Below are 18,607 nucleotides of genomic sequence, written 5' to 3'. Positions count from 1 at the left end.
TCCTTTAATTTTTAATGAAAATTCCACTTTTTTTTTTTTTTTTTTGGAGAGTAAAATCCAGCAGCAATTCACAAGCATAGTTCTCATACTTTTTTGATATCTTCAATAACATACAGGATAGAATCTATCTACCTGTCTATCTAAAAATATAAAATGACAGACAGACAGATAGATAGATAATATATAATATTTATTATACTGTTTATTATGTTTAAATAATTTATCTATTTATTATATTTTCTTATATAAGTGTATTGGCTGGATTTATTGATATTCAACATCTATATTGAATTTATAGGGCTCTATTGTTTTATTTTTTTCCAAATTGAGTTTTTCCAGTTTTAATTTTTCTGGATTCCATTTTTTTTCTGGACTCTGTTTTAATGGTTAAATTAAAATGTATTAACCAAACAGCATGTCTAATTGATTGAAATCATACAACTTACACAAATTAACAGCAATTTATTAAAAGTATAACAAAAAAATCAAATTTTTAGGGCACTGTGACTGTATGACATACATTTATTTTTTTTCTCAAATTCTGTTTTATTTTTCACCAAATTCTGTGTTTTCCACTTAAAATTTTCTGGATTCCATTTGAATAGTTTAATAAAATTTTTAATTATTCAATAAATGTTAATAATCAAAACAACTTTTTTTTTTTTTACAACAATAGAGCCATGACGTGTTTTTTTTTTATTATTCCTAGAAAATAAAGTTTTAATAATAATGTTATTAGTAGAAGTAGTAGTAAGACATGCATTCTACTGTACAATAGTAATATATTTCTGTCACAATTTCTTCAAGTTAAATTGCACTTTTAATTTAACGGCTTGTACTTCTCATGAAGTGACTCTCAGAGAATTTTGCTGATATTAGTCATTTAATTTTCAATCTATTTGGCAATAGTGACTGTTTGACTATAATGAAGGCTGAAATAAATAAGTAACTAAGTAAATAAATAAATAAATAATCATTTAATCAGCAGTTTCAGAGGAAATACAGCAATATCAAGATGCAGAATATCATCAAAAGGCTGGAAAATATTAAATCATATAAAACTATATTGCCGAGCAGCCCTTAGAGAATTATATCAGCAGTCTTCTGAAGCCAATGAATGGAGGATCGACTCAACACACTGATCTGAGGTTTCATGGTCCAACATGTTATTTGATTCTCAAAGCTCCATAAGCTCGTGTTATGACATCGATATCTCTCACCTCATATCGTTCCCAGGGAAGTAGGGCTGCAACAAATGATTATTTTGATAATCGATTAGTCTAACGATTATTAGAACAATTAATCGACTAATCGTCGATTATTTCACTGATTGATAAGTAGACTTTGATTGATTATTCAGCTTTTGCAGTTAGTTACAATATTGAGCTATATATATTCTAACAAATAAAGGTAAGCACTTCAGCTTTTGAAAGTCATATTATGTAATTATTACAATTATACAATTATTTTATACAAATAAATATATTTGGCACACAAAATGAGATGACAGAGAAACTATCTCATTCACCATTTAATTAGCTAATTAGAGCTATATATAAATTATATAACAACTAAAAAATAAAGGTAAGCACTTCAGCTTTTGAAAGTCATATTATGTAATTATTACAATTATACAATTATTTTATACAAATAAATATATTTGGCACACAAAATGAGATGACAGAGAAACTATCTCATTCACCATTTAATTAGCTAAATTAGCTAAAAAGTAACTGAATGACATCAATCTGCCTAACAACAAACTAAATTATCACTTCAATTAAATAATATTTTTTTCCCCACTAATAAAATATTTTATCATTAGCTAGCTCCACACTGGAGAGCTGCTTTATAACAGAAAATCAGTTTGTAATTCTAACTGAAAGCAACACTGACTCTGGTTTTTCATGTTTAATATTGTGTAAAGCTGCTTGATTTAAGGCTATCTATTGCATAAAGTACTATATAAATAAATGTGACGTGTTGGACTTTACTGGAGTACTGAACTGCAGTGCTTGTGCAACATCCACATCGCTGTAATCAGATGCGTTCTTAACTGCTGCTTTCTCACCTCTGTCAGTTTTTGTTGTGTTTATTTCTTTATTTAGAAGAAAGCGCGCAACATATATTTATATATTCATCCAAATGCCGCTCAGCAGCTTCAGGTTCGGCTGCGTTTGCGCTCAATGCGCTGAAGCGCTGTCTTCTTCTCTTAAATTGCATCCGGGAGAGCTGAATTACAGTCTCACTGGTCAAACTGCGTTATTGCAGGCTCTTTCATTAGGTCATATGAGATCAAACGACTACTCGACAACAAAAATATTTGTTGACAATTTTTTATTGTCGACGTTGCCGATAATGTCGACTAATCGTTTCAGCCCTACAGGGAAGTGACCTGGAAAAGGTTACATCCAAAAGGTTAAAGGACAAATCGCTTTAGCCATCAGGATGAGATTAAACTAAATCCAGTGAAGGGTTAGACGATCACACCACTGAACCGCCAGTGAAAAGCCCAACACTAATCCAGAGCCTCAATCACGGCCATACATGAACTGAGCCCTTCTCTTTACACCGCAGCAGCTTTCTAATTAAAGACGCCGATTCAGTTCCTTTGAGGACAAACTTAGACAATCCATACAGTCTGGGATTTGAAATGTTATTTGCAGTGATGCAAATATCAAAAGCTGATTTCTCAGAGAAGCAAAGTGACATTGGTCTCCGCATATTGACCCTATAAATGTGTCTCTCTACTGGAGATGCTTGTGAGGCAGGACCAGGACACATTAGGTCACTCCCAATTACTCCACATGCTTACAAATTGGATGTGAAGAAGCACTTTAGATTTCTCAAGGCTAAAAAATAAGGTCATGAGTAGATGAATGCATGTAAAGGTAACTCTATAGCCTAGAAAAAAATAACTATGCATGATGTGATATATATTATATATCAATATTAATATTAATATAGATATCGATATTTTCACTGGTGAGCAACATATTTTTAGGTGTCATAAAAAACAATATTTATTATAATATGTATAATATTTAAATTAAAATGTATTTATTTAGCAAATATGTTTTAAGTCGAATAAATACATATACATAATAAAAATAAAATAAATGAAAATAAATAAATAAGCATGATGTGATATATATATATATATATACTAATATTTATCAGTATTTTCACTGGCAAGCGACATTTTTTTAGGTATCATAAAAAATAGAAAACATGTATTATAATTTGTATTTATTTAAATTAAAATTAAAATGTATGTATTTATTAAGCAAATAGGTTTTAAGTAAAATAAATATACATAAAAATAAAATCTATAAAAATCTATACATACATATGCATGTAACAATATTAATATATATCAATATTTTCACTGGCAAGCAACATTTTAGCAACAATTTATTGATTTAAAAAGGTGTGTGTGTGTATGTATGTATGTATATATATATATATATATATATACACACTTAATATTTATATATTTATTAAGTTATTACTACTTTATTTATCACTACTTAACTACTTATTTAGAAAATAATAAAATATATAAATAATAATATAAATTCATAATGTAATGTAATGTAAACATATAGTTGAGTCCTGCTTTCGTTCTTTAATAATCAGATCCTAGTTAGAAAACACAATGGCCATGTTTTTAAGGTGTGTGTGTGTGTGTGTGTGTGTGTGTGTGTGTGTGTGTGCACACATAAGTGGGAGGAAGTTTGATGAAGGGCTCAGAGGAGGAAAATGAGACTTCAAAGTCACATCAGTGGTCTTTCATCCAGTCACCATCCGTGGTTCAGTAACTGGATCATTCTGTGCTTCTGCCACAGTGATGCACCAAAACAACCTCGTGGTCCTTTGAAACAATCCATCTTACGCTTGTTCTTAGAGTTTGAGCTGGGTGGGAGAGCGATACATACAATATGACCACACAAACATGTCTGACTTTTGAATACTTTTCTACACCCTTTACATCATGATTTGCTGGCTGGACTGCTTTACTCAATTTACATGTGACAGCAAAGAACAAATATAGAGCACTCAAAAATTCAGAGCGGGATGTGTCCTAAATAAATCAAGAGGAAGAACTTGTTATTGAGGAGTGTTTTGCACAACAAAAAGCAGTGTTTAGTGGTTCACAGTTGCAAAGTGTCGCATTAATATAGAATTCAACTGATGTGCTTCACAACTGTTTCCAATGTAGATCAGAATTTAGAGCCTGAACTGTTTTATAATATTACTTTTACTTTTTTGAGTAATTTCGTTTTTAACTCAAGTGTTTCATAATGTAACGCTGTTTTTGCACTAATTTCAGACTTAAAATCTAATCACAATCCAAATAAAAATGAAAATAATCAAATGAGATGAAGCACCTTTCATTTGTAAAAGATAGAATTGAGTATTTGTTTTTTTTTATTCAATTGTTTCATTATGCAAAGCTGTTTTTGCACTAATTTCAGACTTCAAATCCAATCAAGATCCAAATAAAAATGAAATTCATCTTTCATTTATAAATGATATAATTGAAAACTTGTTTGTTTCATAATGTGAAGCTGTTTTTGCACTAATTTACAGTTTCAAATCCAAACAAAAGCCAAATATGAAAGAATAACCAAATGATATGACGCACCTTTAATTTGTAAATTACATAATTAAGTATTTGTTTTGAAAAATGAAATGAAAATGCAGCTATGCAAACATGAAAATAATAAAAAACAAAGCACCTTTCCTGTGTTATTTAATTTAATGCAACTGACTATCCTACAAAATATACACATTAAATAACCAAGCATTAACGACTTTTTGTAGTTAGTTGATTAAAATTTAATAATTTATTCATATATATTTAATATATAAAATTTTTTGCATTGAATTCGGCAAACATGACTAGCTACTGTGATATAATACTGTAATTACTCATAGCGTTTGGTCATCCCACCTACCCTAATTCAGACTCACAACACCATGCTCTTTTTCACATTGGATTGTTCTGTTCATAAGTGTTATTTCAGTCTGCAGTAATGCAGTATGGTCTATCTGTCAATCATCTTAGCGCCTTCACTCACATGAGTCCTCTGAGGACTGGTCCTGTGATTCTGCTTGAAAATCACTTCAAATCACCCAATAGGCTCAGAGAGACACAGCATATGCCTCATCTTTTATTGATGGCATTCATCCCAGACCTCTTGGAGGGGAAAGTCACCCTGCAGCCCTTGACACCCAATGACCGAAATATGAGAGTTCATTGAGCCGCAGTGCCAGGATGAGTGAGATTACAATACTAAGACCAAAGAGCGGACAATGGCACTTTCTTTATCCAACACCGTCCCAGATACTCCTAGAAAATCCTGCATGTGCCAAATGTTTCGGGTTCAATCAAAGTGAAGCGCTATGGACAGCATTTGTGGCATAATTATTTGTTGCATAATCCCTCAGTTTATAAAACAGTATTTAATGCATTTATGGAAGTGCACAAAAATATACAGAATGCACAGAAATCAAATTCTGATTTCTATTCAAAGTCAATAATTATCATATCATGGCCAATAATCAATGAATGGCCCATATTAAAATTCTACTAATAAATACATTTATAATAAGTAATGAATAAATAAATTAAACTCAACTCAACTTTTATTTATGAAGCACTTTCAAAACCATGAGAATGAGAAAGTCTTTAACGTCCTTTTAAAAATGTCCAGAGTTGACGAAGGTTTTTATTCCAAAGTGTAGGAGCCGCAACTGAAAAGGTGCGATCTCCACGACGCCTTAAAAAAATATAAAAAATTAAACATTGAAAATCAATTGTTTTAGATGCTACAAGTGAATTAATGCATTACAACATTATAGTATGAAAGTATGAAAAAAAATATATATATTATTTTTTAGATTTGTTAAAGACTAAATCTTAAATTGAAATTATTAAAGTAACTATGTTTTTAAATGAAAACTGTATTTTTAAAGATCTACTTTAAATAAGCATTAGATGCTACCTATAGTAATCTAAATATAAAAGTAGGAGAAATTAGCATGCACATTTCAATATTGGGAATCATATGTAAAATATAGACTTGATTACGATACATTTTAAAAACAATCTTTAATATTACCAAATAACCAATAATCCATTATCTGATGGCCAATAATCAATTAATGGCCCATATTAAAATTCTATTAATAAACACATTTATAAATGTAAATAAATTCAAAATAAAACATTGAAAATTACTTGTTTAGATGCTACAAGTGAATTTATGGATGAATATTATTTTTTTAGATTTGCTAAAGATTGCATTTAATGGTCTAATTAAATTAGTAATGTAACTACATTTTAAAATTCAACTATTTTTAAAGATTTAAATATAAAACTAGGAGAAATTAGCATGCACAATTGGACAATATATTTAAAAATAGACTGATAATGATACATTTTAAAAATAATCTTTCATATTAGCTGATACTCAATATGATTCCAATATATCATGCATCCTGAGAAAATACTGTTTTAAAAGTAGATATAAGACTTTATACGTTAACATGAGACTAGTGTGAGAGAAATGTAACAAAATGTAAACTATTGTAATATAAGATATTATAAACAATAACACAAAAACTCACACACACACAAGCTTCCAGATTTCTGCTTTTACAATGGAAATGTTGCTCCATAGACTTATATTGTCTTATATATACTGCTTCACTGTAACCACAAATTTTGCCTTTTTATTTTTTTTAACTAAAAAAATGAGTCAAAATGATTTTCTGGGATCATCGGCACCATGCCACAGATGCTGAACTTGCATTGAGTGCGAAACAGACCTTAGATCTCAAGCAAAGCAATTACACTCAATAATGTGCCTCCATTTCTGAACAGAGAGTCTCTGATCGATAGACTGACCTCAGAGCCGTTCAACCACATGTTGAAGCATTCATCAAGCAATAACTGCACACTGTTTCAGAAAGAACTGAGAATCGACTACAACTATGACCCTGTAAGCATTCGCCCTATGGCCACAGTAATCAATCTCCATTTCGAGGAGCCACCGTCTCGCAGTGAAACTGGGCTTAATGAGACACATCCGGACAAACCGGGATGCTGGAGGCCACACTCTTCATCTTATCTTCCACTACAGTAAATAAAACACCTCTCAAAGCTGGGTTTCTTAAAGTTATAGCTCACCTAAAAGTGAAAATTGATTCTGGAAATGTACTCAGGACATCCAAGATATAGAAGAGTTTGTTTCTTCATCAGATTTGGAGAAATGTAGCATTACATCACTTGCTCACCAGTGGATCCTCTGCAGTGAATGGGTGCCATCAGAAAGAGAACCCAAACAGCTGATAAAAACATCACAAGAATCCACAAGTAATCCACACCACTCCAGTCAATCAGTTAACATCTGGAGAAGCCAAAAGCTGCGTGTTTTTGTGAAACAAATCCATCATTAAGACGTTTTTAACTTCAAATTGTTGATTCCTGCTATTATGTTATTATGGATAGAAAACTCATATTTTAGCCAGACAATGGATTTGATTCTCAAACATGCAGCTTTGGGCTTCACCAGATGTTAACTGATGGACTGGAGTGGTGTGGATTACTTGTGGATTATTGTGATGTTTTTATCAGCTGTTTGGACTCTCATTCTGACGGCACCCATTCACTGCAGAGCATCCATTGGTGAGCAAGTGATGCAATGCTACATTTCTCCAGATCTGTTCCTGTGAAGAAACAAACTCATCTACATCTCGAATGGCCTGAGGGTGAGGACATTTTCAGCAAATTTTCATTTTTGGGTGAACTATTCCTTTAATTCATCATGTATTTCTGTACTCTTTTAATGAGGATTGTACGATATACAGCAGCTAAAAAAAATAATATCCTGACATTTTTCAGCCTTCTGACAGTATCTGATCTTAATATTTACGTCTGAAGGTCGATATAGGGTGGTACTCACGGCTGGCAGAGCTTGACCAGGTCATGGTCGGTGGTAGTTGGCAGTAAACCACGAATGTAGAGGTTAGTTTTACTGAGCTGCTCCCAGCCGGCTGTGCTGCTGCTGCAGCTGCTGTGATTGGTGCTGCTGTTGGTTCCAGGACTGGGCGGAGCCATCGGGTGGGAGGCGGGGCCAACCGGGGGCTGGAGGGATAGACACAAAACAAACTGTGGTCAGAGTGGAAAAAGGTCAAAGAAAACAGAGAAGCAAAAAGTAAAAAGTGGCAAAATAATCCATAAGTATGTATACTGGACAGAGAGAGAGAAAAAAAGACTACTAATCCAGCAAGCAGATCACTCTTCACCAGCAACAAGATCCATCATGAGCAATTTTACATTATAGTAAATTAAATGTATATAAATTACAATATGTGCGTTTTGCTTAAAATTCAATGAAATTACATGCCTCAATTTATTAGATATTTCCTTAAGATCACAATATAAATCACAATATATAGTGTGTGCTTTGCTTGAAATTCAGTGAAAAAATATACCTCATTTTAATAAATATTTGCCCAAATATTATGAAAGTCAAATGCAAAATATCAAATTATGCAAAATAGCTGAAATGCGTAATAATTTGATGCTTAAAATTGTAACTTAAAATACTAAGTAATTTTACATTTCAGTAAATTAAATGTATATTATCACATACGTGTTTTGCTTGAAATTCAATGACAAATATGCCTCATTTTATTAAAACTTTACCCAAATTTTGCACAGATCACAATATAGATCACAATATAAGTTTTGCTTTTCAATGAAAAACCGTGCCTCATTTTATTGAACTGAATCAAATGTGAAATAAAATGTGTAACACACTCACACACACACTAATATATAGGTATATATAATGTATAATAATTTGATGTTGAAATACTTTCTCAGCTATCCTTATTGAGATCCACAGCTATCCCGAAACATAATTTCACACCTGTGAGCCCAAGTGCTTAACCACGGAAACATTTAGGATTCATTTTGTTAGTGAATCGCTGGGACTTTGGGACACACATTGTGAAACTGGGATTGTCCCAGGTAAACCGGGACGTCTGGTCACCCTATTATGAGATGAGATTATGAGTTATCAGATGAACAAGAGTGTCAAAAGCCACCCAAACCTTCTTCACACTGCAGCATTCATGATACACACTAAGAAGGGAGTTAAACAACCTGTAATTTACCTTTGTTTATACATTGTTTTACATTATTACTCCATTACTCAATGTTTCTCCAAACCTGTATGCTGTTATTTAAATGTTATTCAAACTTCTCAATACACCTTTTGTGCATTTTGGCTATTGTGATGATGCTTTCAGTTATTAAGACAAGTGTAATACTCAAAGCTCATCTGAACCCATTTTACTAAAATATTACTGGTGTAGGCCAATTAAACATTAAATTAGTAGTGAAATTTTAGCATCTGAAATTTTTTTAACATTTGGCAAGTTAATATATCAAATAAAAATGTCAAATATAAATGTCTGTTCTGACCGCCAACAGGGTAAGTTTTGTATATGGTTATCAATATCCATAATTATTAATAATGAATTTTATGAAAAAAAAAACCTTTCGGTTTCAGTTTCTGGCTAAATGAAAATGGTAATTTCGGTTTCGGTAAAAAATTAATTTCAGTGCATCATTACAAATAAGTGCTGCTTTTACAGATTCTACAACCTTTAAAAAATAACTCCAAGACTAATCTGCAAAATAAACAACAAACATAAGCTTTATCTGAGAATATGGAAAGCAATCTGATCATTTTTAGACCCCTCACAGCTGTATTTGATTTTGAAACCGAAACAAATCTTGATTCATTTCAAATTTTCAGCAACAGTGCATGCATGCAAATCTTTGGCAAGTTAAGATGGTTCATGCACACATTTTGTAAAGATTGCAAAACATGTCAAATGTAAAATAAGTCTGTTCTGACCCACCAACAGAATACGTTTTGTTTTGCATATATGCTTTTCAATAACCGTAATTATTAATAATTAATTTTATTAATAAAACCCTTTCAGTTTTGCTTTCTGACAGAATGAAAATGGTCATTTTGGTTTCGGTAAAAAATTTATTTCAGTGCATCATTATAAATAAGTGCTGCTTTTACAAATTTTACTACCATGAAGAAAAAAAAGAGTAACTTCAAGTCTACAAGAACAAACACCAAACATCAACTTTATTTGAGAACTTATAGAAAACAGAAGAATAAAAGCAAACGGTAAAGCAAGTTCCCGTCCCTCACAGTTGGGTTTGATTTTGAATCTGAAACGATTTTTGAGACATTTTAAATTCTCAACAAAAGTGCAAATCTTTGGCAAGTTGAATTTTGTAAAGCACAAATTTCATAAAGATTGTAAAATATGAAATATATCTGTTCTGCCCCACCAATATAATGTTTCGCTTTTCAATAATAATGACTAATTTAATGACTAAAACCAATTCAGAATTTTTGAGGATCAAACAAGAATCATTTAAGGAGAGATGAATCAATGAATCGATCTTTCCCTCCACCCCTACTGAATCTCCTCAGCTCTAATGCTACACTGCTCATGTTTGTCAGAGCGAGGATGAGTATCTGGCAGCACTGTGATCCATATCTGCAGTGCAGTCTCTTCTTCTTCAGAAAGCAGTTGTCAGCATAACGTGGGTCCACAGGGGCCGGAAGCTCTGACCTAGGAGCACAGCTGACGGAGAGGACGCTTCGAGAATCTAAAGGAAGCGAATGCGGCACTGAACATTTCTATGTGCTGAACCCTTTTGTTAAAGCTTTGTTCTTGGACGAGCTTGATATGCAACAGACCTAAAGCCATTCTTTTAACCTCAACGCAGGTAAATCCTGCTTGTTTTATGGAATTGAACTTCTACGTAGGTCTGCAACAACTTCAAGAGGATCATCAGGAATTGCTATTCCTGTGGTAAAAACTCATTATAATTTGGGTTGAATTTGCAATATTCAAAACGTCCACCCCGCTACACCGTTTGAGCTAGAGACTTACAATTTCACAAGAAAGTCCCATGCACTTCTCATGGGGAACGGTTTTGCCTCAAGGACCCATGTGTTATGTAATTCACATTTCAGGTAAAACCTTTAAAAGCTATTCTCTCATGAAACACTCATCCAATGAATCTGAGATTCTTTACACGTCATCTTTGGAAATAGCTTGCAGATTTGTTGAGAAAAATACTTTTTTTTTAACACTTGATATTATTTCAAATGTCGTGAATATCATAGGAACTTCATGTTTTCTCGTCACCTTTCCATCATCAAGATCCACAGCAATTCAACGAGGAACTAATAATAACCCTTTCCTGAAGCTAGGACCACCAGGAAAAGCCTGAGATCATCCACTTGTGTCTTTCTCTACAGTCCCGACAACCATTTAAACTCAATCATAAGTTTCAATACATTTGATGCAATAACAAAAGGCAATTTTTCACGCAAGTGATCTAATAAATACAACAATCTTAGCATGAATTTGGCTGCTGTGAATACAGTTCTGATTCAAAATAAAGTCTACAAAAGTCTATAAGTACCAGAGTCAAGTTGCAAAACTTGTCAAGTCATATCTTTAGCTTTTATACATATGCAAAATTTGAACAGATTTGGAACTAGAAATTAAAACCTGAGACCGTCAATGCAACTCCACGGATTGTAATATTAAATGTTATTTTAAGAAAATGACTTGAGTGAGTGAGTTTTTTAAAATAAATCTAAAAAAAAAAAAAAGAACACAAATTGGACACCGTATATTTTTGCATTTGCATTTTATGGTTCTCAGGAACTTCTCACAAATGCAATAAAGGCATTTTTGAATCTATTTGAATAGATTTGTTGAGATTGCATAGATTTAGAAATTAAAACCTAAGACCATCAACACAACTCCACAGACTGTCATATTAAATGTTACTTTAAAAAACAACTTGATGCTCCAATTAAAGTTTTTCCACCACAATCTAAAACAAAGAACACAAACAGGACGTCATATACTTTTGCATTTGCATTTGCATTTTTTGCTTCTCACAGATGCAATAAAGATATTTTTAGTCATAATAGTGGTGAAAGTGTTGTGGTTTATCATGCATGTTTTGTATACATGCAAAATCCAGCTATTTCTCTGAGCAAAAGGGAAGAAATAAGAGCCAAGTAAAACAAAAGCCTACTACATTAAGAACTCAAAAATAAAAAAGACTGATAAATCATTGTACAGTGAAAACCGGAACTTTTGATAGATTTCTCACGGATGCAATAAAGATCTTTATGGTCATAATAGTAGTGAAATTGTTGTGGTTTATCATGCATGTTCTGAACACATGCAAAATTCAGCAATTTATCTGAACAAAAGGGAAGGAATATGAACTAAGTAAAACATAAAATATAAAATACTCAAGCTTTATCAGGTATAAAAGAGTTAAGTCGTTGTACAGTGAAAACTGGAACTTTGGATTGATTTCTCATGGATGCAATAGAGATATTTTTGGTCATAACAGTGGTGAAAGTGATTTATCGTGCATGTTTTGTACACATGCTAAATCCAGTATTTTCTGAGAGCAAAAGGGAAGGAATATGAACTAACCAAAACAGAAGTCAACACAAAATACTCAAGCTTTATCAGGTATGAAATAGATTGATTTCTCAAATAGAAACAAGCTCCACTGCTACAAACATCAAGTAAATGTCACGCAGATCCATTCCAAACTTTTATTTAACCAGAATAGCTTCAACCAAAAATGCGAGGCCAACGCCACTGAAAATCATTAGGAATTTCTGAACGGCAATGCTTTGCTGGCTTCATTCTCTGCGCTATAAAGGAGTTCTTGTGTGGCAAAGACATCACTTCCGTCCTGTTTGTATGGACACAGATGTTCTGAGCTGCGGAGGTCTTCCTGCTCAAGTGCCCTCGCAGTTCAACTGTGATTATCCCGCTCGCTCTTTTGTGGAAGTAACAAGGAGGAGGAAGCGTTCGGAATCTCTGGTATGCAGCAGTGACACAGTTCACTGGACGAGATCCAGAGACAGGAAAACTGTCCTCCTGTGTTCCCATCCTGCCTTTTACGCAACTTCTGATCCAACATAAAACTAACAGAAACTTCATTTTGAAAATACATTCCATTTGTTTTACATGATATTATATCACGTCACATGAACTCATCATCGTTCCATCAACAAGAAGCCAAAACACCTTAATAAGGATCTAAGCTGAAGTCTGGTTTTTATTCACAACCCCGTACGTTGAAAATTTGGTGTTGGATTTGCTAGTAAATTTCACAAATAATTACATAGAAATAAGGCTGGACAATATGGCCAAAATTTATATCACGATATATTTCTTAATTTCGGTCGATACGATATAATTCCGATATCGATATGAACACTATTTATCTGAAATAGAAATATTTTGTAACATTATAAATGCCTTTATTATCACTTTTGATCAATTTTAAGCATCCTTCCTAAATAAAAGTATTCATTTCTATTCCACAAATAAATCAATGTATGGGAAACTCTGGTAATGTATATCGAAATATCGGAAATGTGTTTAAAAATCATATCACCGTTATTGAAAAAAATGATATCGCGATACATATTGATATTGAATTATTGTCCAGTCCTACATAGAAATGGCACATAACACATTGAATTAAGTGAAATTTGGAAGTGGTGTATTTATAATTCCAATTATCTTTGGAAATCATTTTTATTACCAGGAAAAGCCAATAATCTTCCACTTCTGTCTTTGTCTCCAGTCCAGAGATCTATTTAAACTCAACAATAAATGTAGTGCAATAAAAAAAGAGGCGATATTTGATGCATTCGACAATCTTAACATGAATTTGACATGAATTATGTGATATAGATATCATTCTGATTCAAAATAAAGTGTATGCGCAATTCAGTCAAGTTTCTAAAGACATAAACATGTAACATGGCTTGGCTTAGCAGAGGAAAGTCATTTAAGAAACCAGTTTTAAAAAATGTTCTGCGTTATGCAATTTATATGCAAATGCAAGATTTTAATTTGAGAGCAAAGGACTCTAAATCGAGTTCAACACTCGAATAATAGCATATTAACATTGTTTGTACTGCATATGAGGCGTATAAGTTAAATTAAATATTGGGAATAGTGCCATGGGTTTGTTTAGATGATTATTATTTTATACTATGCTGTCACTGAGCATTGCCGTTTAAATCTATTACTTTGACTCACAATTTAAAGAACAATTCACACCCCGAAATGACAATATTATCATAATTTACGCACACCTCCAACCTCTTTGGACTCGGTCTTATTTTCTTTCTTACATGCTAAAAGTAATTCATATGATTTATGTGCAACATTTCATGTTTTCTGAAGTCATGTGACAGCTTTGTGTGAAGAGTAGACTGAAATGTAATATTTCACACCATCATATAAGCTAAAGCTACTGTTTGTAGTTTTTAATGTTTTTATATTTTTTTTTGGAGTGTGACAATATAAATCACAATCCATTTTCACGAATATGGAAAACAGAAGCTTGGACATTTCTTCTGTTATGTTTAAGAAAGTTATACAGGTTTAATGTGAGTAAATGATGACTACTTTTATTTTTAGGCTGAACTATGCCTTTAATTCCCACACAAAAGCAGAGACAGCAGTGAAAATTACCAAGATTGGCAGGTGCTGAAAACCACAGACCTGAGCTTTGTGAAATCCAGTAGTGCTGAACAAAATATTTCATTAAAGGTCTACAAAACAAAGACAGCATTTATGGGTCAATGTCCTATTGAAATGGCCTGGCAACCCTTTGGCTGCTCTTTCTGCTATTGTCTAATGCAGCTGCGTAAAGAAGTGACCACAAGACTGGATAAATAAGACAAGCTTGAGTTTAAAAAGGTGGCAGTGGATTATTAAAGGTCAAAAGCAACACTAAATCTGCCTTGATATGGATTCCTCCAACACTGCTGATACTAAACATTTAACAGGGTGATAAAAGCGCTTTCTATCAGTGGCGTGTTGTGACTTCTGAAATTAGGCAGCAAAGTCTCATGGTTTTACATGGTTTCTGGTTTAAAGGCATAAGGAACAGCAACTTCACACATTTAGCAAACAACCAATACTATGCATTTTAATGCATAATTAAGTCACATCCCAGCTGTTTCTGAAAGCCATTTCTGAAATGTTCCCTGAACATTCAAAATGTCTGTCTTTTTTTTTTTTACATTTTAAGTATGTTTCTTCTGGGTTATGTGAATGTTAAGGGAACATTCCATTGTATCATTTTGCTAATGTTCTGAAAATGTAAATGTTCTGAAACAAGTAGTAACATTTTAAAATACTAAAACTAGAACGTTCAGAAAAAAAAGATGTATAAATAACATTTTTGTGCTAAAATTTTGAGACGTTCTATTCATGTTACTGAAGAACTTTTCTTCATAACTTTGAGAGAACCTTGCCAGAACTTTCTGAGAACATTCCCTGTTTGCGAGGATCAAAGTTAATCAAGTTTAACTCAAGTTCTTCAAGTTTCAAAGCATTTCTTCAATTACTTCAGAAGAATTTAATACAATAATACAATATAAAGCTGTCACTTTTAGCCTATATTCCTCCATTCACACCATTAGCTCATATTAATGTGAACGCAACAAGCTAAAGGAAGGCAAGACAGATGATTTACTTGGTGTCACTACTAGATAGTGAAACATGAGTAATTAAAACACCTTTGAAATATTGGATTTTCTTTGTTCTTGTACGGCTTTTAACTGTATTATTGGAGTTCATGTTTTGAAGCAGTTTAAAAAATGCTTGAAGAACTTCAGTTAAACTTGATTAACTGACGTTTTTAATAATTAGTACGTTAAGATAAACATTAAAAAATGCATAGTACTGGGTGCTTGTTGATTGTGTAATGAAATTTTGGAGATCACATTCTCATCCTATTTTTTTTCTGAGAAGTCACTGCCTCCCCGGTCTCGGAGAAAACGCCCCTGGTTCCTATTTTAGATGAAAATAAACTCGTCATCCTGTAAAGCACAATGACTTTATGCTATTAGTCAAGCGTTCTGAGAGGATACGCTGTAAAATGGCACAGTCACGTTGCCGGTCAAGAGGGAAGTCCTTGAAGCGTGCTAATCTCTTTAAACGCTCACAAGATGAATAGTTTAACAGCATCACGTTTGGACATCCTAAACTGCAGTTCATGCCGCATCAAGTAATTTTCCTATCAGACCGAAAGCTGTGCCACATTTCTATTTACTTCAAATAAATCAACATACTGAACAACACGCACTTTCCAAGTCTGTTTTTCGACTTCAGGACAGACCTCAAAAACAAAACAAGACAGCTCATCTGATCTTTGCATTGGAGAAACAGCCGTGCAAACAGGAAATGAGGCACAAACACGGCCTACAAGTGGACAAAGAACATCTTTGAGGACGAGAAGCCAGTGTTTCCCCTCGAAGGTCCTCTGCCCCGACTGAAACCCACACATTCCCAGAGTGGAACGGGCTTTTCTTAGGAACTCAAAGCCTGTTTGTATCTCGCATCTGTTTGACTATTCAGCTCTGCGGGGAGAGACTGGCTTCTTATCAGTGCACCGCAGACCTAGTCAGCCCATCATATCCGTGCTGGAAATACGCTGAACTTCCAGTAACCGCCCTCACCCTGTGAGAGATCCCGCTCTGCTGCTAAACAGCCTATGAATATATGCATAATCCTCTTGAGTGACTACCAAACCCTTCCTCTTCCTCTTCTATCAAGAAGTCAATCTGCTGATAAATCAAATTTCATCATTATGCAACGCACTATAAGCGTGCAATTTGCAACACGAGGCTCATAAAGGCTTTCGCAGATGCTGCAGGTCGAAACAACAACACTATCTAATCCTGTCACGATGTGCTGATATGACAACGTCACCTAAACCCGTCTAAACCAACCTCAGAGTCACCTGTGAAAGAGTGAATCGCATGGAAACATAAGCAGGTCATATCTGACCCCAAAAACATGTAAAAACTTATATTGCATTAAATTATATTGATTTTATTTTCATGACAATTAAACACACCTGTAGCCTAAATTCTCATTATTGTAATGCAGACACTACTTTTCAGCTTCTTTATCATTCCTATTATTCTTATGTGTGGTTACTATGGATCATCTCAACCGATTTGAATCGTCACATATTTGAATCGATTTTCAACCGGCTCGCGGTTAATCGTTACATGTGGTTACTGAGATATGTTAATATTTCAGTGTAAATTAGTTACAACTAATATAGCATAAGTAATATTATGAGAGGTTATGAGAGGATATTATGAGAATTTGAGAGGGAAATGCGCGTAATGTCATGAAAATTTGTTATTTTCTTTATGCAAAATCTAAAAATATGGCTGAAGTATGACTTTGACATGTTCGCTTACAGGTTTCACCGAAAAGATTTTAAAACCGAACATACAACCATGAGAGCCACAATTAAGGTCAAATTATGATTTTATACCCGTTTACAATTATGCATCATCCTCACTGTGTGCCCAGAATTTTCAAAAAATCATCCTTAACAATGGATGAATAAATATTTCTATCTTGTACATTCTCATCATAAACATGCATTTTCTTTATGCATATGACTTGAACATGTTGGTTTCACCCAAAAGACTTTATAACTGCACTTTAAAGAACACGAGGGCCACAATTAAAGTCAAACAAGATTTTTTACCCGTTTATGATTATGCAACATTCTAACTGTGTAGCCAGAATTCGCAAAAATCATCCTTAACAACAGACATATATAAATAATTATACATTTTCAACAAATGTTTCTATCTTGTATATTCTCATCATTATAATTTGTCATTTTCTTTATGCAAAATCTACAAATAGGCTGAAATATGATTTGTATATTCTTTTATAGGTTTCACCCAAAAGGCTTTATAATATAAGATTTTTACCTGTTTACAATTATGCAACGTCCTCACTGTGTAGAAGAATTTGCAAAAATTCTGCAACCAATGGATGAATACATTTCCAGCAAATGTTTCCACCTTGTACGCTCTCATCATTAAAATGTGTCATTTTCTATATGCAAAATCTAAAAATAAGGCTGAAATACAACTGGGGTGTGTTCTTTTACACGTTTCACCCGTAAGACTTTATAACTGCATAAATATCCATAAGAACCTCAATTAAAGTCAAATACGAGTTTTACCTGTTTACATTTATGCGACGTTCTCACTGCCAGAATTTGCAAAATAATCCTTAACAACCGATGGATGAACAATCTTTCACCAACTGTTTCTATATTGTTCATTCTCATAAAAAATGTCTTAATGCAAAATCTAAAAATAAGGCATGGACATGCTCAAGGCTGGTAGTGCACGTGAAATGCATGCATGCATGGGGTGAGATAGAGAAGGGTTTAATGAAAAGTGTCATATGAGAGGGTGCATCAATTAAGCACTGTGACTTTTGACCTTTACAGGAGGGTAAAGCAGATTAACCAGCGAAACCAAACAGTCCATCAGAAGAACAGACAGGCAGGGCTGTGAATGTATATTCCCATCAGAGCAAAATGCTTCGACGTGCATGAGACACGTAAAAACTTGATCAAATAGAGGCCTATTTT

General features: G+C 33.3%; 1 protein-coding gene across 3 annotated transcripts in view; it reads right to left on the bottom strand.

Annotated features, from left to right (window-relative positions):
* LOC107675130 (RNA-binding motif, single-stranded-interacting protein 1-like) overlaps positions 1-18,607 on the bottom strand; it is a 90,273-nt gene that overhangs the window by 52,956 nt on the left and 18,710 nt on the right. For all 3 annotated transcript variants that reach the window (XM_016469357.1, XM_016469358.1, XM_016469359.1), the window contains exon 2: positions 7,974-8,155. In XM_016469357.1, the coding sequence (XP_016324843.1) occupies positions 7,974-8,155 (182 nt within the window). The remainder of the gene's footprint in view (positions 1-7,973; positions 8,156-18,607) is intronic.

This window comes from Sinocyclocheilus anshuiensis, unplaced genomic scaffold (assembly GCF_001515605.1).
Source record: "Sinocyclocheilus anshuiensis isolate Anshui unplaced genomic scaffold, SAMN03320099.WGS_v1.1 scaffold1005, whole genome shotgun sequence".
NCBI lineage: Eukaryota > Metazoa > Chordata > Actinopteri > Cypriniformes > Cyprinidae > Sinocyclocheilus > Sinocyclocheilus anshuiensis.
This window is presented reverse-complemented; position numbering and strand designations above follow the sequence as displayed.